Source organism: Opisthocomus hoazin, unplaced genomic scaffold (genome assembly GCF_030867145.1).
Source record: "Opisthocomus hoazin isolate bOpiHoa1 unplaced genomic scaffold, bOpiHoa1.hap1 HAP1_SCAFFOLD_47, whole genome shotgun sequence".
NCBI lineage: Eukaryota > Metazoa > Chordata > Aves > Opisthocomiformes > Opisthocomidae > Opisthocomus > Opisthocomus hoazin.
Genome location: NW_027448851.1, coordinates 1 through 24,103, shown reverse-complemented (window position 1 = coordinate 24,103; position 24,103 = coordinate 1). Strand labels below are relative to the sequence as shown.

General features: G+C 64.2%; 2 protein-coding genes and 3 non-coding genes across 5 annotated transcripts; all 5 read right to left on the bottom strand.

The window, feature by feature from the left end:
* Nucleotides 1–4,897: 4,897 nt before the first annotated feature.
* Nucleotides 4,898–5,088, bottom strand: LOC142359508 (U2 spliceosomal RNA). Its single transcript, XR_012762405.1, has one exon. It is a non-coding gene; the product is annotated as a U2 spliceosomal RNA (small nuclear RNA).
* A 5,744-nt stretch (nt 5,089–10,832) lies between these two features.
* Nucleotides 10,833–11,023, bottom strand: LOC142359510 (U2 spliceosomal RNA). Its single transcript, XR_012762407.1, has one exon. It is a non-coding gene; the product is annotated as a U2 spliceosomal RNA (small nuclear RNA).
* A 5,485-nt stretch (nt 11,024–16,508) lies between these two features.
* Nucleotides 16,509–16,699, bottom strand: LOC142359509 (U2 spliceosomal RNA). The gene has a single exon (XR_012762406.1). It is a non-coding gene; the product is annotated as a U2 spliceosomal RNA (small nuclear RNA).
* Nucleotides 16,700–17,660: 961 nt separating this feature from the next.
* TMEM223 (transmembrane protein 223) lies at nt 17,661–19,407 on the bottom strand. Its single transcript, XM_075412065.1, is given in 7 exon segments — nt 17,661–17,754; nt 17,756–17,881; nt 17,883–17,900; nt 17,902–17,967; nt 17,969–18,036; nt 19,113–19,125; nt 19,127–19,407. Coding segments are annotated over 7 exon segments (582 nt in total). The 5' UTR covers nt 19,394–19,407; the 3' UTR covers nt 17,661–17,730.
* A 253-nt stretch (nt 19,408–19,660) lies between these two features.
* NXF1 (nuclear RNA export factor 1) lies at nt 19,661–24,008 on the bottom strand (the record flags this gene model as incomplete). Its single annotated transcript, XM_075412059.1, is given in 13 exon segments — nt 19,661–19,780; nt 19,881–19,941; nt 20,031–20,213; nt 21,174–21,250; nt 21,999–22,037; nt 22,161–22,240; nt 22,243–22,275; nt 22,366–22,392; nt 22,395–22,417; nt 22,525–22,616; nt 22,618–22,642; nt 23,745–23,800; nt 23,918–24,008. Coding segments are annotated over 13 exon segments (826 nt in total), but the record flags the coding sequence as incomplete, so codon positions are not given.
* Nucleotides 24,009–24,103: the final 95 nt, after the last annotated feature.

Sequence of the window (24,103 nt, the reverse complement as noted above, 5' to 3'; positions counted from 1 at the left end):
CAAAAGAGCCCCCAGGACCCCAGCAGAGCCCAGCGAAGACCACAAAACACCAACAGAACCCCCAGGACCCCGGCAGAGACCCCAAGACACCAGCGAAGGCCCCAGGACCCCAACAGAGCCTCTAAGAAACCAACAGAGCCCCCAGGACCCCAGAGAAGATCCCAGGACCCCAGCAAAGACCCCAGGACCCCAACAGAGCCCCCAGGACCCCAGCGAAGACTCCAGGACACCAGCGAAGAGCCCAGAACCCCAACAGAGCCCCCACAACGTCAACAGAGTCCCCAGGACCCCAGCGAAGCCCCCAGAACCCCATCGAAGCCCCCAGGACCCCAACAGACACCCCAGGACCCCAACAGACACCCCAGGACCCCAACAGAGCACTTAGGATCCCAGCGAAGACCCCAGGACGACAACGGAGCCTCCAGGACCCCAGCAAAGACCCCAGGACCCCAACAGAACCCCCAGGACCCCAGCGAATACCCCTGGACGACAACAGAGCCCCCTGGACGACAACAGAGCCCCCAGGACGACAACAGAGACCCCCGGACCCCAACAGAGACCCCCGGACCCCAACAGAGAAGACCCGAGGACCCCAACACAGCCGTCAGGACACCAACAGTGCCCCCAGGACCCCACCAGAGCCCCCAGGACCCCAACAGAGACCACCAGGACCCTAACAGAGACCGCCAGGATCCCAGCGAAGACCCCAGGACCCCAACAGAGCCCCCAGGACCCCAGCGAAAGCCCCCAGGACCTTAGAGAAGACCCCAGGACCCCAGCAAAGACCCCAGGACCCCAACAGAGCCCCAGCCGCCAGGCTCCGGGCACCCCCCGCCGGCGGCTCCGACCGGGCTCCACACCCCCCACCGCTCCTCCCCTCCGACACGATGCCCGGCGGCCCCCCGGCAGGCACTGCTGCCCTCCTGGGGGCTTTCCCCAGGACCCCCGGCCCCTCACCCCCCTACCCCACCCCGCGGTCACTTTCTCCCTCACTGCAGCCGGAGCTCGGCGACCGCTCTGCACCTCCCTCGGCTGGAGCCCGGCAGGAGCAGGGGGCCATCTCCCGAGCCACGAAGTGAGGCTCTTCCCCCCCTGGGGTCCCTCACAGCCCCTTGTCCCATGCAAAGGAAGCGCAGACACGGGCGGGAAGGCAGAAGAGACGTCGGGTGTTTATTCAGTCACGCACCGAATGAGTCTGGGGAACGGGGCTGCTCCGAGCCTCGGTGCCCCCGACGCTCCCCCTGCCCCTCGACACCTCGGCAGCCCGTCCGGAGCTGCGCCCGTCGGTCCAGCGGGGAACAGTCCGTCCGTCGGCTCCTGGAGCGACGCGCTGCTGGGCAGGGGCTGCCAGAAATGAGGAGCAGGGTGCAGGATGCTGCAGGACAGGAGAAAAGTGACAGACGGCCCCGGCCTCCCACCCCTCTGCGGCCTCCCACCCCTTTCTGGCCTCCTTTTTTTCTGCCCTCTGCTCTCGCCCCCGGCCTCCCACCCCTCTGCAGCCTCCCACCCTTTTCTGGCCTCCTCTTTTTCCTGGCCTCTACTCCCCCCTCCTCGCCCCCCACCCAGCCTCCCACCCCTCCTCAGCCTCCCACCTCCCTTTTTGCTGGCCTCTACTTCATTCAGCTTCCCACCCCTCTGCAACCTCCTACCTCTTTCCAGCCTCCGCTCCCCCCCCCCCAGCTTCCCACCCTTTTTCAGCCTCCCACCACCGTCCCACGCAGTGCAGGACACACTGACAGAGAGAGAAAAAGGACAGGCAACAAGAAGAAAGGGACTAAGAAACAAAGAAAGGGTCAGACGAAGAAGGGGGTGGGTGGTCAGGGTTGGAACCCCAACACAAACCAGCAAGGGGATAGAGGACAGACAGAGAGGAAGACAAGAACGGGCCGGGAAGCAGGAAGAGAAGGAGAGAAAGGCAAAAAGGGAGAGCCGGCTGCACAGGCAGGTACAGCAAGAAACGACCGGACAGGCAGCAGCATCGAGAAAGAGAGACAGAAAAACTGGGGACAGGAAGCAGGACAGAGGGACGGCGAGAGGAAACAAGGGCCAGGGAGCAGGACAGCGGTGGAAAAAGAGGCACTGGGGCAGTAGGACAGAAAGAGAAGGAAGAAAGGCCAGAACAAGGACGGGGAATAACAGCAAAGGGAAAGAGAAGGACAAGGAGCGGGACAGATTGTCAGAGAAAGACAGGGACAGGGAGCGGGACAAGGTGATACTGAGAGAGAAAAAGGGGACAAGGAGGCAGGACAAAGTGAAAGACAGGCACAAGTAAGAGACGGGGGAGCAGGACAGAGACGGAGGGGGAAAAGCCTCAGCTGGGCAGCAGGAGACAGAGGCGGAGAAGGGAAAAAACAGCACCGGGCTGAGGGACCCTGAGGGAGGAATTACAAAACAAACACAGGGAGCAGGACAAAACGACAGAGAGAGAGAAAAGGGACAGAGCAGGACAGCATTGGGGGGAGAAATGCGACCGTGACGGGCAGCGGGAGAGAGGTATGGAGAAAGAAAAAAAATACCGAGGAAGAGAGAAAGGAAACAAAGGACAGCGAGCTGCACAGGGGGATCGAGAAAGAAAGGATGGGAGAGGGAATGGCGCAGAGAGAGAAAGGCAGAAAAAACAGCAAGAGGAAGCAGGGCAAAAGGACAGCAAGAGGAAAAAGGAAAGGGACAGGGAGCTGGACAGAGATGGGGAAAAAAGCAGCGGGGACACACGAAAAGAGACAGAAAGAGAAGGGCACAAAAGGATAGATGAGGACAGCGGCAGGATAGAGACGCAGAACAAAACCTGGGACGGTCAACCTGGGTGGGCGGGGAGCGGGTCAGAGAGCTGGAGAAAGGAAAAACTCTGCTGTGGAGCAGCAGAGGGGGACGGAGAAAGACAGACAGGGACGGGGAGCAGGGCAGAGAAACGGAGAGAGAAAATAAGCGATGGGGAGCAGGGCAGAGCACTAGGAAGAGGAAAATAAGACAAGGGAGAAGACCGAGGAGCTCAGAGAGAAAGAAGGGTCGAAAGGAAACGCCAGAGAGGTAGAGAAATCAAGAAATACAGGGACGAGGAGCCTTGCAGAGATGGAGCACGAAAATGTAGGGCCGGTGAGCGCGAAAGAGGGAGAGAGAGACGGGGGCAGGGGGAGGAGATGAAGAAGAAAGGAGAGAAAAAGATGGCAACAAAGCACAGGACACACAGACAGAGAGAGAAAAAGGACAGTGAACAGGAAAAAAGGGACCGAGAAACAAAGAAAGGGTCAGATCTGGACAAAGAGACCAAGAAAGGGGCGGGGGGCGTGTGTGCAGGGAAACCCCAAAACAAACCAGCAAGGGGCTAGAGAACAGAGAGGGAGAGAAAGAGAAGAAAGGGCCATGAAGCAGGACAGAGAAGGAGAGAAAGGCAAAAAGGGAGAGCAAAAAGAGAGCCGGCTGGACAGGGAGGTACAGCAAGAAACGACCGGACAGGCAGCAGGACAGACAAATAGAGACAGGGAGCCGGCTAGAGAAATTCTGGAGGGAGAAAAAGAGGGAGAGGGAGCAGGACACAAACACAGACAGAAGACGGGAGGTACAGGGAAAGGAAAACAAAAGGAAAAAGAAAAAAATAAAAATCACAGAAGCGAGGGAGAGAGAAGGATCCAGGGGAGGGCCCAGGACGCAGAAGAGGGGCGACAGGGCCCCGAGGGCCCGCCACTCACCGCAGCTCTCGCTCTCCGCGCTCCCGGGAGACTCTGCCGCTTCAGACGCTTCTCTCTCCTGCTCTCCTCCATTCCTCTTCCGTAACTCCGGTCGCTTGGCTGTCCCCCACCTAAGAGAAAACGTCCATGTCTCGCAGCTCTTACGAGACAAGGCTCCCTACGCACGCAGCCGCGCTCAATCGCGCGCTCCACAACCGGACCATGCTGCTGCTGGTGACACATACAGACCCTGCGGGGCACGCTGGCGGCCTGGCCTGCTGCGGGCTACCAAGAGGGAGCCTTCCTCACCCGCAGAGGCAGCTGCCAGCCTGGTGGCCTTCCATTTCTTCTTCTTCTTCCTCAGCCTTCCCGGGACTCTCCAGCTTCAGCCGCGCCACCTGCTGGCCGCAGCCGCTCAGCGCTCCGCCTCTCCCTTTTCGCCCCCACGTCGCCCCCTTGTGGCTGCCAGCTCTCTGCACACGTTCGCATTTTGGGAGCGGGGCTGCCGGAGGCGCCCGGCACGGACCCCCAGAGCTACGTTGGAGGTTTGAGGGGGCAAGACAAGCAAGCAGCCCCAGGCTCTGTGCCTCTGTGCGAGCACCGACGTCTTCCGACCGCCAGGCCCTAACTCTCCACACCCCTCTGGCCTTCCTGTGGGTCCAACCCCACCCTGGGGGTCCCCCCCCCCCCCCGTTCTCCCCACGCCTCCCGCCCGCTCCCCGCAGCTGCCAGGAGGCCGAGCAGCAGCCGTGGGGGTCCTACAGCCCCGCCCGCTTCTACAGCGCCCAGGTGAGCTGGGGGGGGGGGTCCCGGGCGGGGGATGGGGGGGGGCGGGGGAGGCTCAGCCCCCCCGCTTCTCCCCCCCCACCCCCCGTGCAGGCATCGGGCTGGGTGAGCGCGTTCCTGTGGGCGCTGCTGAGCGCCCGGCTGCCGGCCCGGCGGAGGAGCGGGACCCCGGCCCCCGAGAGCAGCGCCCAGAGCGAAGCCATCTTGGGGGGGCGGCGCTGAAGGAAGGGGGCACCGGGGGTGGGGGCGGGGCGAGGGGCAGCTCCGCCCCCCCCACCCGCAAAGCCTTCCCGGGGCCGAGCGCGGTTCTTAAAGGAGAGGAGTCCCCGCGGGGCCGCGTGTGCGAGATGAATGGGGGCGGGGATTGAGGAGGAGGCGGGGCTACACCCAGGAGGAGGAGCCAAGCCCCATTCACATCTGCCTTTCACCGCCAAACTCCCCCCGAGGAGGGGTGCACCGGGCCCGGAGGCACTGCAATACCGGGACGATGCGCGGGGCGGAGGGAGCAAGCTCCGGGTCCAACCCCCACACCCAAAAATCCGTTTAATATAAAGTCCTCTCATCGAGGACGTATCAGATATTAAACTGATAAGAACAGATACTACACTTGATCTTAGCCAAAAGGCCGAGAAGCGATGCCCAACAGCCCCCACCGCCGCCGGCTCCCCCGCCGCCGCTGCTCCCCACCTCACGGCCGCTCCCGCCGCGCCCGCCCCGACCCCCACGTCTCGCTCCCCGCTCCGCTCCTCGGCCGTCCCGCACGGCCCGACCGGGCTCCGCGACCCCCCGACCCCCCGTTGTGCCCCGCAAACCTCCGCCGCGGGGCCTCCCGTCAGCCCGCGGGTCCCCTATTAGAGTAACCACGCCCCCCCGCTTTTCCAACAGCTTCTAATTTGCATAGCCCCGCCTACCACTCCGCCGCCTCCACGCCCACTCGCCACTCACTGGTTACAGACACCGCCCCCTGCTGGGCGCACCGGCCGCCCGGATCCCCAAAGGGGCGGGGGGGGGGGGGGGGGAGCTGCACTTTGCCCCCTCCAGAGTTGTGAGGGGTTACAGGGAACCCCCCCACAGCCCCTGCTCGCTCCCCTGACCGCGACCTCTGACCCCTGCCCATCCCAACCCCATAACCCCCCCCAAATCCCCGCTGCCCCCCAGATTCCCACTACCCCCCCCCCCCCCCCGCACTCTTTAATCTGAAGCCTCAAAGCCGGGACAGATCCTGCTCGGAGACCGGCGGGGGGGGGGAAACAGAGGTGGGGGGGGGCACTGCAAATGGTGGGGGACCCCCTATGGCCTTAACTCACCCCCCCCCAGCCCTAACTCACCCCCACCACCATTAAGTGCCCCCTTCATACCCCCAACTGCCCCCCAAGGTGGTGACCTGCTGGGGGGGGGGGGTGTAGGTGGTGAAGCCCCCGCTGCGAGGAGCCCGTGCCCCGAAGCTCTCCCTGCCCCAACCCCCCCCGACCCCAAATGACCCCAAAACAGCATCGAACGCCCCAGAATCCCCCCGCGGGGGCGGGGGCCGGGTCCCCGCAGCGCTGAAGACGGGGGAGGAGGAGGAGGAGGAGGAGGAGGAGGAGGAGGAGGAGGAGGATGCACGCAGCGAGCGGCCGCGGGGTTTATTTGGGGTCGGGGACCAGGACCCCAACAGAGCCCCCAGGACCCCAGCAATAACCCCAGGACCCCAGCGAAGACCCCAGGACCCCAACAGAGACCCCCCAGGACCCCAACAGAGCCCTTAGGATCCCAGCGAAGACCCCAGGACCCCAGCAATAACCCCAGGACCCCAGCAGAGCCCCCAGGACCCCAACAGAGACCCCAGGACCCCAGCGATAACCCCAGGACCTTAACAGAGCCCCCAGGACCCCAGCGAAGACCTCAGGACCCCAGCAATAACCCCAGGACCCCAGTAGAGCCCCCAGGACCCCAACAGAGCCCCCAGGACCCCAGCAAAGAACCCAGGACCCCAGCAAACACCCCAGGACCCCAGCAAACACCCCAGAACACCAACAGAGCCCCCAGGACACCAGCGAAGAACCCAGGACACCAACAGAGCCCCCAGGACCCCAGCGAAGACCCCAGGACCCCAGCAAACTGCCCAGGACCCCAGCAAACACCCCAGGACACCAACAGAGACCCCCAGGACCCCAGCGAAGACCCCAGGACCCCAGAGAAGACCCCAGGACCCCGACAGAGCCCCCAGGACCCCAGCGATAACCCCAGGACCACAGCGAAGACCCCAGGACCCCAACAGAGCCCCCAGGACCTTAGAGAAGACCCCAGGACCCCAGCAAAGACCCCAGGACCCCAGCAGAGCCCCCAGGACCCCAGCAAACACCCCAGGACCCCAACAGAGCCCCAGCCGCCAGGCTCCGGGCACCCCCCGCCGGCGGCTCCGACCGGGCTCCACACCCCCCACCGCTCCTCCCCTCCGACACGATGCCCGGCGGCCCCCCGGCAGGCACTGCTGCCCTCCTGGGGGCTTTCCCCAGGACCCCCGGCCCCTCACCCCCCTACCCCACCCCGCGGTCACTTTCTCCCTCGCTGCAGCCGGAGCTCGGCGACCGCTCTGCACCTCCCTCGGCTGGAGCCCGGCAGGAGCAGGGGGCCATCTCCCGAGCCACGAAGTGAGGCTCTTCCCCCCCTGGGGTCCCTCACAGCCCCTTGTCCCGTGCAAAGGAAGCGCAGACACGGGCGGGAAGGCAGAAGAGACGTCGGGTGTTTATTCAGTCACGCACCGAATGAGTCTGGGGAACGGGGCTGCTCCGAGCCTCGGTGCCCCCGACGCTCCCCCTGCCCCTCGACACCTCGGCAGCCCGTCCGGAGCTGCGCCCGTCGGTCCAGCGGGGAACAGTCCGTCCGTCGGCTCCTGGAGCGACGCGCTGCTGGGCAGGGGCTGCCAGAAATGAGGAGCAGGGTGCAGGATGCTGCAGGACAGGAGAAAAGTGACAGACGGCCCCGGCCTCCCACCCCTCTGCAGCCTCCCACCCCTTTCCGGCCTCCTCTTTTTCCTGGCCTCTACTCCCCCCTCCTTGGCCCCCCCCCCCAGCCTCCTCCCACCCCCCCTCAGCCTCCCACCTCCCTTTTTGCTGGCCTCTACTTAATTCAGCTTCCCACCCCTCTGCAACCTCCTACCTCTTTCCAGCCTCCGCTCCCCCCCCCCCCAGCTTCCCACCCTTTTTCAGCCTCCCACCACCGTCCCACGCAGTGCAGGACACACTGACAGAGAGAGAAAAAGGACAGGCAACAGGAAGAAAGGGACTAAGAAACAAAGAAAGGGTCAGACGAAGAAGGGGGTGGGTGGTCAGGGTTGGAACCCCAACACAAACCAGCAAGGGGCTAGAGGACAGACAGAGAGGAAGACAAGAACGGGCCGGGAAGCAGGAAGAGAAGGAGAGAAAGGCAAAAAGGGAGAGCCGGCTGCACAGGCAGGTACAGCAAGAAACGACCGGACAGGCAGCAGCATCGAGAAAGAGAGACAGAAAAACTGGGGACAGGAAGCAGGACAGAGGGACGGCGAGAGGAAACAAGGGCCAGGGAGCAGGACAGCGGTGGAAAAAGAGGCACTGGGGCAGTAGGACAGAAAGAGAAGGAAGAAAGGCCAGAACAAGGACGGGGAATAACAGCAAAGGGAAAGAGAAGGACAAGGAGCGGGACAGATTGTCAGAGGAAGACAGGGACAGGGAGCGGGACAAGGTGATACTGAGAGAGAAAAAGGGGACAAGGAGGCAGGACAAAGTGAAAGACAGGCACAAGTAAGAGACGGGGGAGCAGGACAGAGACGGAGGGGGAAAAGCCTCAGCTGGGCAGCAGGAGACAGAGGCGGAGAAGGGAAAAAACAGCACCGGGCTGAGGGACCCTGAGGGAGGAATTAAAAAACAAACACAGGGAGCGGGACAAAACGACAGAGAGAGAGAAAAGGGACAGAGCAGGACAGCATTGGGGGGAGAAATGCGACCGTGACGGGCAGCAGGAGAGAGGTATGGAGAAAGAAAAAAAATACCGAGGAAGAGAGAAAGGAAACAAGGGACAGCGAGCTGCACAGGGGGATCGAGAAAGAAAGGATGGGAGAGGGAATGGCGCAGAGAGAGAAAGGCAGAAAAAACAGCAAGAGGCAGCAGGGCAAAAGGACAGCAAGAGGAAAAAGGAAAGGGACAGGGAGCTGGACAGAGATGGGAAAAAAAGCAGCGGGGACACACGAAAAGAGACAGAAAGAGAAGGGCACAAAAGGATAGATGAGGACAGCGGCAGGATGGAGACGCAGAACAAAACCTGGGACGGTCAACCTGGGTGGGCGGGGAGCGGTCAGAGAGCCGGAGAAAGGAAAAACTCTGCTGTGGAGCAGCAGAGGGGGACGGAGAAAGAAAGAGAGGGACGGGGAGCAGGGCAGAGAAACGGAGAGAGAAAATAAACGATGGGGAGAAGGGCAGAGCACTAGGAAGAGGAAAATAAGACAAGGGAGAAGACCGAGGAGCTCAGAGAGAAAGAAGGGTCGAAAGGAAACGCCAGAGAGGTAGAGAAATCAAGAAAAACAGGGACGAGGAGCCTTGCAGAGACGGAGCACGAAAATGTAGGGCCGGTGAGCGCGAAAGAGGGAGAGAGAGACGGGGGCAGGGGGAGGAGATGAAGAAGAAAGGAGAGAAAAAGATGGCAACAAAGCACAGGACACACAGACAGAGAGAGAAAAAGGACAGTGAACAGGAAAAAAGGGACCAAGAAACAAAGAAAGGGTCAGATCTGGACAAAGAGACCAAGAAAGGGGTGGGGGGCGTGTGTGCAGGGAAACCCCAAAACAAACCAGCAAGGGGCTAGAGAACAGAGAGGGAGAGAAAGAGAAGAAAGGGCCATGAAGCAGGACAGAGAAGGAGAGAAAGGCAAAAAGGGAGAGCAAAAAGAGAGCCGGCTGGACAGGGAGGTACAGCAAGAAACGACCGGACAGGCAGCAGGACAGAGAAATAGAGACAGGGAGCCGGCTAGAGAAATTCTGGAGGGAGAAAAAGAGGGAGAGGGAGCAGGACACAAACACAGACAGAAGACGGGAGGTACAGGGAAAGGAAAAGGAAAGGTAAAAGAAAAAATTAAAAATCACAGAAGCGAGGGAGAGAGAAGGATCCAGGGGACAGCTCGGGACGCAGAAGAGGGGCGACAGGGCCCCGAGGGCCCGCCACTCACCGCAGCTCTCGCTCTCGGCGCTCCCGGGAGACTCTGCCGCTTCAGACGCTTCTCTCTCCTGCTCTCCTCCATTCCTCTTCCGTAACTCCGGGCGCTTGGCTGTCCCCCACCTAAGAGAAAACGTCCATGTCTCGCAGCTCTTACGAGACGAGGCTCCCTACGCACGCAGCCGCGCTCAATCGCGCGCTCCACAACCGGACCATGCTGCTGCTGGTGACACATACAGACCCTGCGGGGCACGCTGGCGGCCTGGCCTGCTGCGGGCTACCAAGAGGGAGCCTTCCTCACCCGCAGAGGCAGCTGCCAGCCAGGCGGTCTTCCATTTCTTCTTCTTCCTCAGCCTTCCCGGGACTCTCCAGCTTCAGCCGCGCCACCTGCTGGCCGCAGCCGCTCAGCGCTCCGCCTCTCCCTTTTCGCCCCCACGTCGCCCCCTTGTGGCTGCCAGCTCTCTGCACACGTTCGCATTTTGGGAGCGGGGCTGCCGGAGGCGCCCGGCACGGACCCCCAGAGCTACGCTGGAAGTTTGAGGGGGCAAGACAAGCAAGCAGCCCCAGGCTCTGTGCCTCTGTGCGAGCACCGACGTCTTCCGACCGCCAGGCCCTAACTCTCCACACCCCTCTGGCCTTCCTGTGGGTCCAACCCCACCCTGGGGGTCCCCCCCCCCCCGTTCTCCCCACGCCTCCCGCCCGCTCCCCGCAGCTGCCAGGAGGCCGAGCAGCAGCCGTGGGGGTCCTACAGCCCCGCCCGCTTCTACAGCGCCCAGGTGAGCTGGGGGGGGGGTCCCGGGCGGGGGATGGGGGGGGCGGGGGAGGCTCAGCCCCCCGCTTCTCCCCCCCCACCCCCCGTGCAGGCATCGGGCTGGGTGAGCGCGTTCCTGTGGGCGCTGCTGAGCGCCCGGCTGCCGGCCCGGCGGAGGAGCGGGACCCCGGCCCCCGAGAGCAGCGCCGAGAGCGAAGCCATCTTGGGGGGGCGGCGCTGAAGGAAGGGGGCACCGGGGGTGGGGGCGGGGCGAGGGGCAGCTCCGCCCCCCCCACCCGCAAAGCCTTCCCGGGGCCGAGCGCGGTTCTTAAAGGAGAGGAGTCCCCGCGGGGCCGCGTGTGCGAGATGAATGGGGCCGGGGATTCAGGAGGAGGCGGGGCTACACCCAGGAGGAGGAGCCAAGCCCCATTCACGTCTGCCTTTCACCGCCAAAGTCCCTCCGAGGAGAGATGCACCGGGCCCGGAGGCACTGCAATACCGGGACGATGCGCGGGGCGGAGGGAGCAAGCTCCGGGTCCAACCCCCACACCCAAAAATCCGTTTAATATAAAGTCCTCTCATCGAGGACGTATCAGATATTAAACTGATAAGAACAGATACTACACTTGATCTTAGCCAAAAGGCCGAGAAGCGATGCCCAACAGCCCCCACCGCCGCCGGCTCCCCCGCCGCCGCTGCTCCTCACCTCACGGCCGCTCCCGCCGCGCCCGCCCCGACCCCCACGTCTCGCTCCCCGCTCCGCTCCTCGGCCGTCCCGCACGGCCCGACCGGGCTCCGCGACCCCCCGACCCCCCGTTGTGCCCCGCAAACCTCCGCCGCGGGGCCTCCCGTCAGCCCGCGGGTCCCTTATTAGAGTAACCACGCCCCCCCGCTTTTCCAACAGCTTCTAATTTGCATAGCCCCGCCTACCACTCCGCCGCCTCCACGCCCACTCGCCACTCACTGGTTACAGACACCGCCCCCTGCTGGGCGCACCGGCCGCCCGGATCCCCAAAGGGGCGGGGGGGGGGGGGGGGAGCTGCACTTTGCCCCCTCCAGAGTTGGGAGGGGTTACAGGGAACCCCCCCACAGCCCCTGCTCGCTCCCCTGACCCCGACCTCTGACCCCTGCCCATCCCAACCCCATAACCCCCCCCAAATCCCCGCTGCCCCCCAAATTCCCGCTACCCCCCCCCCCCACACTCTTTAATCTGAAGCCTCAAAGCCGGGACAGATCCTGCTCGGAGACCGGCGGGGGGGGGAAACAGAGGTGGGGGGGGCACTGCAAATGGTGGGGGACCCCCTATGGCCTTAACTCACCCCCCCCCAGCCCTAACTCACCCCCACCACCATTAAGTGCCCCCCTCATACCCCAACTGCCCCCCAAGGTAGTGACCTGCTGGGGGGGGGTGTAGGTGGTGAAGCCCCCGCTGCGAGGAGCCCGTGCCCCGAAGCTCTCCCTGCCCCAACCCCCCCCGACCCCAAATGACCCCAAAACAGCATCGAACGCCCCAGAATCCCCCCGCGGGGGCGGGGGCCGGGTCCCCGCAGCGCTGAAGACGGGGGAGGAGGAGGAGGAGGAGGAGGAGGAGGAGGAGGATGCACGCAGCGAGCGGCCGCGGGGTTTATTTGGGGTCGGGGACCAGGACCCCAACAGAGCCCCCAGGACCCCAGCAATAACCCCAGGACCCCAGCGAAGACCCCAGGACCCCAACAGAGATCCCCCAGGACCCCAACAGAGCCCTTAGGATCCCAGCGAAGACCCCAGGACCCCAGCAATAACCCCAGGACCCCAGCAGAGCCCCCAGGACCCCAACAGAGACCCCAGGACCCCAGCAATAACCCCAGGATGCCAGCGATAACCCCAGGACCTTAACAGAGCCCCCAGGACCCCAGTGAAGACCTCAGGACCCCAGCAGAGCCCCCAGGACACCAGCGAAGACCTCAGGACCCCAACAGAGCCCCCAGGACCCCAGCGAAGAACCCAGGACCCCGACAGAGCCCCCAGGACCCCAGCAAACACCCCAGGACCCCAACAGAGCCCCAGCCGCCAGGCTCCGGGCACCCCCCGCCGGCGGCTCCGACCGGGCTCCACACCCCCCACCGCTCCTCCCCTCCGACACGATGCCCGGCGGCCCCCCGGCAGGCACTGCTGCCCTCCTGGGGGCTTTCCCCAGGACCCCCGGCCCCTCACCCCCCTACCCCACCCCGCGGTCACTTTCTCCCTCGCTGCAGCCGGAGCTCGGCGACCGCTCTGCACCTCCCTCGGCTGGAGCCCGGCAGGAGCAGGGGGCCATCTCCCGAGCCACGAAGTGAGGCTCTTCCCCCCCTGGGGTCCCTCACAGCCCCTTGTCCCGTGCAAAGGAAGCGCAGACACGGGCGGGAAGGCAGAAGAGACGTCGGGTGTTTATTCAGTCACGCACCGAATGAGTCTGGGGAACGGGGCTGCTCCGAGCCTCGGTGCCCCCGACGCTCCCCCTGCCCCTCGACACCTCGGCAGCCCGTCCGGAGCTGCGCCCGTCGGTCCAGCGGGGAACAGTCCGTCCGTCGGCTCCTGGAGCGACGCGCTGCTGGGCAGGGGCTGCCAGAAATGAGGAGCAGGGTGCAGGATGCTGCAGGACAGGAGAAAAGTGACAGACGGCCCCGGCCTCCCACCCCTCTGCGGCCTCCCACCCCTTTCTGGCCTCCTTTTTTTCTGCCCTCTGCTCTCGCCCCCGGCCTCCCACCCCTCTGCAGCCTCCCACCCCTTTCTGGCCTCCTCTTTTTCCTGGCCTCTACTCCCCCCTCCTCGCCCCCCACCCGGCCTCCCACCCCTCCTCAGCCTCCCACCTCCCTTTTTGCTGGCCTCTACTTAATTCAGCTTCCCACCCCTCTGCAACCTCCTACCTCTTTCCAGCCTCCGCTCCCCCCCCCCCAGCTTCCCACCCTTTTTCAGCCTCCCACCACCGTCCCACGCAGTGCAGGACACACTGACAGAGAGAGAAAAAGGACAGGCAACAGGAAGAAAGGGACTAAGAAACAAAGAAAGGGTCAGACGAAGAAGGGGGTGGGTGGTCAGGGTTGGAACCCCAACACAAACCAGCAAGGGGATAGAGGACAGACAGAGAGGAAGACAAGAACGGGCCGGGAAGCAGGAAGAGAAGGAGAGAAAGGCAAAAAGGGAGAGCCGGCTGCACAGGCAGGTACAGCAAGAAACGACCGGACAGGCAGCAGGATCGAGAAAGAGAGACAGAAAAACTGGGGACAGGAAGCAGGACAGAGGGACGGCGAGAGGAAACAAGGGCCAGGGAGCAGGACAGCGGTGGAAAAAGAGGCACTGGGGCAGTAGGACAGAAAGAGAAGGAGGAAAGGCCAGAACAAGGACGGGGAATAACAGCAAAGGGAAAGAGAAGGACAAGGAGCGGGACAGATTGTCAGAGAAAGACAGGGACAGGGAGCGGGACAAGGTGATACTGAGAGAGAAAAAGGGGACAAGGAGGCAGGACAAAGTGAAAGACAGGCACAAGTAAGAGACGGGGGAGCAGGACAGAGACGGAGGGGGAAAAGCCTCAGCTGGGCAGCAGGAGACAGAGGCGGAGAAGGGAAAAAACAGCACCGGGCTGAGGGACCCTGAGGGAGGAATTAAAAAACAAACACAGGGAGCAGGACAAAACGACAGAGAGAGAGAAAAGGGACAGAGCAGGACAGCGTTGGGGGGAGAAATGCGACCGTGACGGGCAGCGGGAGAGAGGTATGGAGAAAGAAAAAAAATACCGAGGAAGAGAGAAAGGAAACAAGGGACAGCGAGCTGCACAGGGGGATCGAGAAAGAAAGGATGGGAGAGGGAATGGCGCAGAGAGAGAAAGGCAGAAAAAACAGCAAGAGGCAGCAGGGCAAAAGGACAGCAAGAGGAAAAAGGAAAGGGACAGGGAGCTGGACAGAGATGGGAAAAAAAGCAGCGGGGACACACGAAAAGAGACAGAAAGAGAAGGGCACAAAAGGATAGATGAGGACAGCGGCAGGATGGAGACGCAGAACAAAACCTGGGACGGTCAACCTGGGTGGGCGGGGAGCGGGTCAGAGAGCCGGAGAAAGGAAAAACTCTGCTGTGGAGCAGCAGAGGGGGACGGAGAAAGAAAGAGAGGGACGGGGAGCAGGGCAGAGAAACGGAGAGAGAAAATAAACGATGGGGAGAAGGGCAGAGCACTAGGAAGAGGAAAATAAGACAAGGGAGAAGACCGAGGAGCTCAGAGAGAAAGAAGGGTCGAAAGGAAACGCCAGAGAGGTAGAGAAATCAAGAAATAGAGGGACGAGGAGCCTTGCAGAGATGGAGCACGAAAATGTAGGGCCGGTGAGCGCGAAAGAGGGAGAGAGAGACGGGGGCAGGGGGAGGAGATGAAGAAGAAAGGAGAGAAAAAGATGGCAACAAAGCACAGGACACACAGACAGAGAGAGAAAAAGGACAGTGAACAGGAAAAAAGGGACCGAGAAACAAAGAAAGGGTCAGATCTGGACAAAGAGACCAAGAAAGGGGCGGGGGGCGTGTGTGCAGGGAAACCCCAAAACAAACCAGCAAGGGGCTAGAGAACAGAGAGGGAGAGAAAGAGAAGAAAGGGCCATGAAGCAGGACAGAGAAGGAGAGAAAGGCAAAAAGGGAGAGCAAAAAGAGAGCCGGCTGGACAGGGAGGTACAGCAAGAAACGACCGGACAGGCAGCAGGACAGAGAAATAGAGACAGGGAGCCGGCTAGAGAAATTCTGGAGGGAGAAAAAGAGGGAGAGGGAGCAGGACACAAACACAGACAGAAGACGGGAGGTACAGGGAAAGGAAAAGAAAAGGTAAAAGAAAAAATTAAAAATCACAGAAGCGAGGGAGAGAGAAGGATCCAGGGGAGGGCCCGGGACGCAGAAGAGGGGCGACAGGGCCCCGAGGGCCCGCCACTCACCGCAGCTCTCGCTCTCCGCGCTCCCGGGAGACTCTGCCGCTTCAGACGCTTCTCTGTCCTGCTCTCCTCCATTCCTCTTCCGTAACTCCGGTCGCTTGGCTGTCCCCCACCTAAGAGAAAACGTCCATGTCTCGCAGCTCTTACGAGACAAGGCTCCCTACGCACGCAGCCGCGCTCAATCGCGCGCTCCACAACCGGACCATGCTGCTGCTGGTGACACATACAGACCCTGCGGGGCACGCTGGCGGCCTGGCCTGCTGCGGGCTACCAAGAGGGAGCCTTCCTCACCCGCAGCGCCAGGCAGCTGCCAGCCAGGTGGCCTTCCATTTCTTCTTCTTCTTCCTCAGCCTTCCCGGGACTCTCCAGCTTCAGCCGCGCCACCTGCTGGCCGCAGCCGCTCAGCGCTCCGCCTCTCCCTTTTCGCCCCCACGTCGCCCCCTTGTGGCTGCCAGCTCTCTGCACACGTTCGCATTTTGGGAGCGGGGCTGCCGGAGGCGCCCGGCACGGACCCCCAGAGCTACGTTGGAAGTTTGAGGGGGCAAGACAAGCAAGCAGCCCCAGGCTCTGTGCCTCTGTGCGAGCACCGACGTCTTCCGACCGCCAGGCCCTAACTCTCCACACCCCTCTGGCCTTCCTGTGGGTCCAACCCCACCCTGGGGGTCCCCCCCCCCCCCCGTTCTCCCCCACGCCTCCCGCCCGCTCCCCGCAGCTGCCAGGAGGCCGAGCAGCAGCCGTGGGGGTCCTACAGCCCCGCCCGCTTCTACAGCGCCCAGGTGAGCTGGGGGGGGGGGGTCCCGGGCGGGGGATGGGGGGGGGGCGGGGGAGGCTCAGCCCCCCCGCTTCTCCCCCCCCACCCCCCGTGCAGGCATCGGGCTGGGTGAGCGCGTTCCTGTGGGCGCTGCTGAGCGCCCGGCTGCCGGCCCGGCGGAGGAGCGGGACCCCGGCCCCCGAGAGCAGCGCCCAGAGCGAAGCCATCTTGGGGGGGCGGCGCTGAAGGAAGGGGGCACCGGGGGTGGGGGCGGGGCGAGGGGCAGCTCCGCCCCCCCCAACCCGCAAAGCCTTCCCGGGGCCGAGCGCGGTTCTTAAAGGAGAGGAGTCCCCGCGGGGCTGCGTGTGCGAGATGAATGGGGGCGGGGATTCAGGAGGAGGCAGCGCTACACCCAGGGGGAGGAGCCAAGCCCCATTCACATCTGCCTTTCACCGCCAAACTCCCCCCGAGGAGAGGTGCACCGGGCCCGGAGGCACTGCAATACCGGGACGATGCGCGGGGCGGAGGGAGCAAGCTCCGGGTCCAACCCCCACACCCAAAAATCCGTTTAATATAAAGTCCTCTCATCGAGGACGTATCAGATATTAAACTGATAAGAACAGATACTACACTTGATCTTAGCCAAAAGGCCGAGAAGCGATGCCCAACAGCCCCCCACCGCCGCCGGCTCCCCCGCCGCCGCTGCTCCCCACCTCACGGCCGCTCCCGCCGCGCCCGCCCCCGACCCCACGTCTCGCTCCCCGCTCCGCTCCTCGGCCGTCCCGCACGGCCCGACCGGCTCCGCGACCCCCCGACCCCCGTTGTGCCCCGCAAACCTCCGCCGCGGGGCCTCCCGTCAGCCCGCGGGTCCCTTATTAGAGTAACCACGCCCCCCCGCTTTTCCAACAGCTTCTAATTTGCATAGCCCCGCCTACCACTCCGCCGCCTCCACGCCCACTCGCCACTCACTGGTTACAGACACCGCCCCCTGCTGGGCGCACCGGCCCGCCCGGATCCCCAAAGGGGCGGGGAGGGGGGGGGGGAGCTGCACTTTGCCCCCTCCAGAGTTGGGAGGGGTTACAGGGAACCCCCCCACAGCCCCTGCTCGCTGCCCTGACCCCGACCTCTGACCCCTGCCCATCCCAACCCCATAACCCCCCCCAAATCCCCGATGCCCCCCAGATTCCCGCTACCCCCCCCCCCATGCACTCTTTAATCTGAAGCCTCAAAGCCGGGACAGATCCTGCTCGGAGACCGGCGGGGGGGGGGGAAACAGAGGTGGGGGGGCACTGCAAATGGTGGGGGACCCCCTATGGCCTTAACTCACCCCCCCCAGCCCTAACTCACCCCCACCACCATTAAGTGCCCCCCTCATACCCCCAACTGCCCCCCAAGGTGGTGACCTCCTGGGGGTGGGTGTAGGTGGTGAAGCCCCCGCTGCGAGGAGCCCGTGCCCCGAAGCTCTCCCTGCCCCAACCCCCCCCGACCCCAAATGACCCCAAAACAGCATCGAACGCCCCAGAATCCCCCCGCGGGGGCGGGGGCCGGGTCCCCGCAGCGCTGAGGACCGGGGAGGAGGAGGAGGAGGAGGAGGAGGAGGAGGAGGAGGAGGAGGAGGAGGAGGAGGATGCACGCAGCGAGCAGCCGCGGGGTTTATTCGGGGGCGTCCGCGGGCAAACGCCGCCGCCGCGTCCTAGAGCTTGCGGTAGGCGCCGACCGGTGACGTCGAAGAGGCGGGGGTTGCAGAGCTGACCCCCCTTGTCCAGGAGGGAAGAAAGAAGGGGGCGTCCCTTCACCTTCAGCGGGAGCGCGGCCCGCACCTCGCTGCGGTGGGCGCGGCACGAGGACGTGGCGGATGGGGACGGGTGAAGGTGGGACCCCGGCCCAGCCCCAGGGGCCCGTGGGTGCTGATGGTCACCTGGGTGCCGCCCCCGCAGCAGCATCACCCGCCGGACGGCGCGCAGGGGGAAGAGGCAGCCGGCCGCCACGATCAGGGAGCCTGGGGAGGGCGACGGGGAGGGGGTCAGTGTGGGGACGGGGACCCCCTCCCCACAGACCCCCTCCCCCGAGTCCCAGTCCCTGTCCCTGCAGCCCCCCCAGTCCCCACAGGCCACCCCCAGTCCCTGTCCCTGCAAGCTCCCCCCAGTCCCAGTCCCCGCAGACCTGGTCCTGGTCCCAGTCCCGCAGCCCCCCCGGTCCCAGTCCCCCCCAGTCTTGGTCCCCATCGCCCCTCTGATGTCCCCCAGTAGCCCCCCCAGTCCGCTAGCCCCGGTCCCTGCAGACCCCCAGGCCCAGTCTCCCCAGACTCCTCCCAGTTCTGGTCCCCGTTCTGCAACCATCCCAGTCCCAGTCCCCCCAGTCCCAGTCCTGGTCCCGTCCCACAGCCCCCCCCAGTCCCAGTCCCCACAGACCCCCCCAGGTCCTGGTCCCAGTCCCGTCCCCCAATCCCAGTCCCCACAAAACCCCCTGGTTCTGGTCCCCGTTCTCAACTGTCCCAGTCCAGTCCTGGTCCCAGTCCCCCCAGCCCCCTCCAGTCTTGGTCCCATTGCCCCTCTGGTGTCCCCCAGTAGCCCCCCCAGTCCCAGTCCCCCAGCCCTCCCCCAAGTCCTGGTTCCACAGACCCCCAGTCCAGGTCCCCCCAGACTCCTCCCCATTCTGGTCCCTGTTCTGCAGTCCCCCCAGCCCCCCTCAGTCTGGTCCCAGTCCCCCAGTCCCCCAGCACCGGTCCCCCCAGCCCCCCCCCCCCCAAGTCCTGGTCCCAGTCCCCCAGCCCCAGTCCCTGCAGCCCCCCCCAGCCCCCCCTCAGTCCTGGTCCCAGTCCCCCCAGTCCCCCAGCACCGGTCCCCCCAGCCCCCCCCCTCAGTTCCTGGTCCCAGTCCCCCCAGTCCCCCAGTCCCAGTCCCTGCAGTCCCCCCCAGCCCCCCTCAGTCCTGGTCCCAGTCCCCGCAGTCCCCCAGCCCCATCCAGTCCCAGTCCTTGTCCCACAGCTCCCCCAGTCCCAGATCCCCAGCCCAGTCCTGGTCCCAGTCCCCCCCGGTCCCCACAGCCCCCCGCCCCAGGATCCCCCGCCGGTACCGAGGGTGAGGCAGGGAGGCGGTGAAGCCCAGCCGCCATTTGTGGTCGCGGGGCCGGAGCGGGTCGTCGGGGCCGTCCCCGGCGGCGGGGCGCAGGGCGGTGAAGGCGAAATGGCCCAGGTAGGCCCAGAACAGGCCCTGCCCGGCGCAGAAGAACCCGACGAGACGGAAAAAACTATCCCGGTCGTGGCGGAACAACACAACGTCCCGGGGCACCGCCGCCGCCGCCTCCAGCGCTGCCGCCGCCGCCCGGGCCCCGGCCCCGACCCTGGCCGCCGCCATGACGGCCCCCCCGCCACTTCGGTCCCCCCCGCCGCCACTTCCGGCCCCCTCACCGCCACTTCCGGTTCCCCCGCCGCCACTTCCGGCCTCCCCGCCGCCACTTCCGGTCCCCCAGTGCCACTTCCGGCCCCTCGCCGCCACTTCCGGTCCCCCCCGCCGCCACTTCCGGTCCCCCCCGCCACTTCCGGCGCCACCTCCGGCGCCATCTTTGCGCCGGGCGCTAAGCCCCGCCCACCCTTAAAGGCGCAGCGCGCCGCGTCGAACCGCTGGGATTTATGGATTTATTTACAAAATGAGGAGGGAGGGGATAAAACTTCTGGGGTGGGGGGGAGGGGAGGGGAGCGCCGCTCACTTGAGAAACGCCACTTCGGGGATTTTGCCTTCCAGCTGCAAGAGAAAGGAGCGGGGGTGGGGGGCTCAGCCTGGGGGGGGGGGGGAAGGTGGGGGGCGCAGAGACCCCCCCCACCCCCACCCCCCCAAAACCCACCTTGAGCTGGGTAAAAACCTGCCCGGCACGGCCGTAGTCCCAGTCGTTGTCTTGGAGGCACCTGGGGATGGGGGAGAGGTTGGTTTGGGGGTAAAAGACCCCTCCTTGAGGGGGGGTCGGGAGGGGGTCGGGGGGGGGGGGGGTCCTCACTTCTGGGACCACTCGAGGTTCATCCCCGACTGCATGGAGAAGGCGGCCAGCATCTCCTGCTGCTCGGCCGAGAGGGTGGGCACGGGGCTGGAGGAGGGGGTGGGCGCCGGCACCAGGAAGGCTTTGCGCAGCTCCTCGGGGGTGGCCGTGCGGACGAAGAGCTCGTCGTTCACGATGCAGAGCCTGGGGGGGGCAAATACACGGGGGCGGGGGTAAAAAAGCGAGGGGGGGTAAAAAAGCGAGGGGGGGGTAAAAAAGCGAGGGGGGGTGAAAAAACAAAGGGGGGGTAAAAAAGCGAGGGGGGTAAAAAAGCGAAGGGGGGTAAAAAAGCGAGGGGGGGTAAAAAAGTAAGGGGGGGGTAAAACAGCAAAGGGGGGGTAAAAAGCGAAGGGGGGGGTAAAAAAGCGAGGGGGGTAAAAAAAGCGAGGGGGGGTAAAAAAGCGAAGGGGGGGTAAAAAAGCGAAGGGGAGGGTAAAAAAGCGAAGGGGGGGGGTAAAAAGCGGGGGGGGGTGAAAAAAGCGAGGGGGTAAAAAAGCGAGGGGGGGTAAAAAAGCGAAGGGGGGGTAAAAAAGTGAAGGGGGGGGGTAAAAAAGTGGGGGGGGTAAAAAAGCGAGGGGGGGGTGAAAAAAGCGAGGGGGGTAAAAAAGCGAGGGGGGGAACCGGAGCGAAGGGGGGAGAGGGGATGGGGGAAGACAGAGGGGGAGGGGAACAGAAGGGGGGAAAAATGCAGAGGGAGGGGAGGAAAAAATGGGGGGGGCACAGGGAGGGGGAAGAAATGGGGGGGGAATGGGGGGGACGGGATCAGAAGGAGGGGGAAGAAAAAGGGGGGGGAATGGGGGGGGGAAAACAGAGGAGGGGAGAAAAAAATGGGGGGGGAAGAAAACGGGGGGGTGGGCACAGAGTGTGGGGGGGGAACCAGAGGAAAGGGGAAAGAAAATGAGGGGGGGGGGAACAGGGGGAAAAAACAGATTGGGGGGGGAAACCGGGTTTACCACCTTGGTAAAGCCCCCCCCTCCGAGCCCATTCCTCCCAGCACCCCTCTCCTCCGGCCCCTTCCTCATCCTCCACCGCGGCTCATCCCAGTTCGCCCAGTCGTACTGGGGAGCCGGGAACTGGTCCCCAGAGCCCCCCCCTGCCGCTTACCCTGTGTTGCCGGCCGGGACGGCGATGAACATCCGGGTGAAGGCGCGGACCGAGTCGCGGGATTTGCCGTCCACTGCGGGGGAGAGGAAGAGGAGGAGGCGGGAGGAAGGTGGGGGGCAGCAGGAGGAAGGCGCGGGGGGTGTTGGGAGGAAGATGGGGGCACCGGGAGGAAGATGGGGGGCAGTGGGAGGAAGGTGGGGGGGTGTTGGGAGGAAGATGGGGGGCACGGGAGGAAGATGGGGGGCAGTGGGAGGAAGGCAGGAGGAAGATGGGGGGCGGTAGGAGAAAGGCAGGGGGTGTTGGGAGGAAGATGGGGGGCACCGGGAGGAGATGGGGGGCAGTGGGAGGAAGGCAGGAGGAAGATGGGGGGCGGTAGGAGGAAGGCAGGGGGTGTTGGGAGGAAGATGGAGGCACCAGGAGGAAGATGGGGGTGGCAGGAGGAAGATGAGGGTGGCAGGAGGAAGATGAGGGGTGGCAGGAGGAAGATGAGGGTCGCAGGAGGAAGGCAGGGGGCACCGGGAGGAAGGCAGGGGGTGTTGGGAGGAAGATGGGGGGCACCAGGAGGAAGATGAGGGGAGGCAGGAGAGAAGATGAGGGGTGGCAGGAGGAAGGCAGGGGCACCGGGAGGAAGATGGGGGGTGTTGGGAGGAAGATGAGGGGTGGCAGGAGGAAGATGGGGGGTGTTGGGAGGAAGATGAGGGGTGGCAGAGGAAGATGGGGGCACCGGGAGGAAGATGGGGGTGGCAGGGAGGAAGGCAGGTGGTGTTGGGAGGAAGATGGGGGCACCGGGAGGAAGGCCGCAGCGATGGCCGCCCCTCACCTTCCTTGAAAGATGCCGTGGACGGCGAAGCAGAGCAGCGTGTTCTGGAAAGGGGGGGGGGGTCACAATCAGTGGAGCCCCAGCGCTCCCAGTACGGCAGCGGGGGGGTCGGAGCCACCCCAGCACCACGCTGGGGGGGTCCGCAGCGCGTGCCCCCCCCAGCTCACCGTCTGCGCGCAGATGTCCACCATGAAGGAGTTGACGTCGTGCTGGGTTTTGGGGAGCTCGTTGAGGAAAGCCACCACGTCAGGCGCGTGTGTTTGAGCAGCTTGAAGCGCATGGCTGGGGGGGGGGGGGGGGGCAAAAAAATCACGCTGAGCCCCCCCCCGGGTGTCCCCACGCGTGTCCCCCCCCCCCCCACGGGGGGCTTACTGGGGTCTTTCAGCTTCTTCACGTTCGGCTGTCCTTAAAATACTCGTTGAGGCTGTTCCTGTGGGGAGGGGCGGCGGTCAGGGGGGGCAGCTGGGGTCTGGGGGGGGCGGTTGGGTCTGGGGGGGTCGCAGGTGCTGTGTGCCCCCCCCCCGGCGGCGCGGGGCCGTACCTGGGGGGGTTTGGGGCCCGAAGGGGATGCTGAGGGAGCAGCAGGCCCCGTCGTGATAGGCGTCGAGCAGCCCCTGCCTGTCGCTGGGAGTCGTAGATGGAGTAATACCTGCGGGGGGGGCGTGAAAAAGGATTGGGGGGGGGTGAAAAAGGCTGCAGGGGGGGTGAAAAATGATTGGGGGGGTGTGAAAAATGATTGGGGGGGGTGAAAAAGGCTGCAGGGGGGGTGAAAAATGATTTGGGGGGGGGTGAAAAAGGCTGCAGGGGGGTGAAAAAGGATTGGGGGGGTGAAAAATGATTTGGGGGGTGAAAAAGGATTTTGGGGGGGTGAAAAAGGCTTTGGGGGGGTGAAAAAGGGATTGGGTGGGTGAAAAAGGACTTGGGGGGGTGACAAAGGCTGCGGGGGGGTGAAAAATGATTTGGGGGGGTGAAAAAGGATTTTGGGGGGGTGAAAAATGATTTTGGGGGGGTGAAAAAGATTTGGGGGGGTGAAAAAGATTTGGGGGGGTGAAAAAGGACTTGGGGGGGTGAAAAAGGCTTGCAGGGGGGGTGAAAAAAGATTTGCGGGGGTGAAAAAGGCTGCAGGGGGGTGGAAAAAGGATTGGGGGGCAAAAAAAGGGATTGGAGGGGTGGAAAAAGATTTTGGGGGGTGTGAAAAAGGACTTGGGGGGGTGACAAAGGCTGCGGGGGGGGGTTGAAAAAGGCTTTGGGGGGGTGAAAAAAGGATTTTGGGGGGTGAAAAAGGCTGCAGGGGGAGTAAAAAAGGACTTGGGGGGCGAAAAAAGATTTTGGGGGGGGTGAAAAATATTTTGGGGGGGCTGAAAAAGGACTTGGGGGGGGTGGAAAAAGGCTGCAGGGGGGTGAAAAAGGACTTGGGGGGCGAAAAAGATTTTGGGGGGTAAAAAGGCTTTGGGGGGGTGAAAAAGGGATTGGGGGGGTGGAAAAAGATTTGGGGGGGTGAAAAAGGACTTGGGGGTGACAAAGGCTGCGGGGGGGTGAAAAAGGCTTTGGGGGGGTGAAAAATTATTTTGGGGGGGTGAAAAAGGATTTTGGGGGGGTGAAAAAGGCTTTGGGTGGGGTGAAAAAGGCTTTGGGGGGGGTTGAAAAATTATTTTGGGGGGGTGAAAAAGGATTTTGGGGGGGTGAAAAAAGATTCGGGGGGGGTGAAAAAGGCTTTGGGGGGGCCGCCCCCCGCCCCCCGCGGCACTCACTGCTGTAGGAAGCGCAGCACCAGCACCTTCAGGTCGTCCGAGCCGAAGTAGCTGCCCTAAAATTGGGGGGGGGACACACACAGGTAAAGGGTATCCCCCCCCCTCGGGTGCCAGGCACCCCCCGGGGCACTGGGGGGGTCCCCGATGTCGTGTGTGTCCCCCCCCCCTCGAACCTTGCAGGGAGGCAGCGTCGTGGGGGCTTCCACGTCGAAGGCGATGGGCGGGGGGAGCTCATGGCCGTCCTGGGGGGGGGGGAAGATGGGGCTGGGGGGGGGGGGAATGCTCCCAGTTCCCCCCCCCCAGCTGGGCTCAGGGCCCCCCCCCCGCCTTCTCCAGCCCCCCCAGTGTGGCTCAGGGGA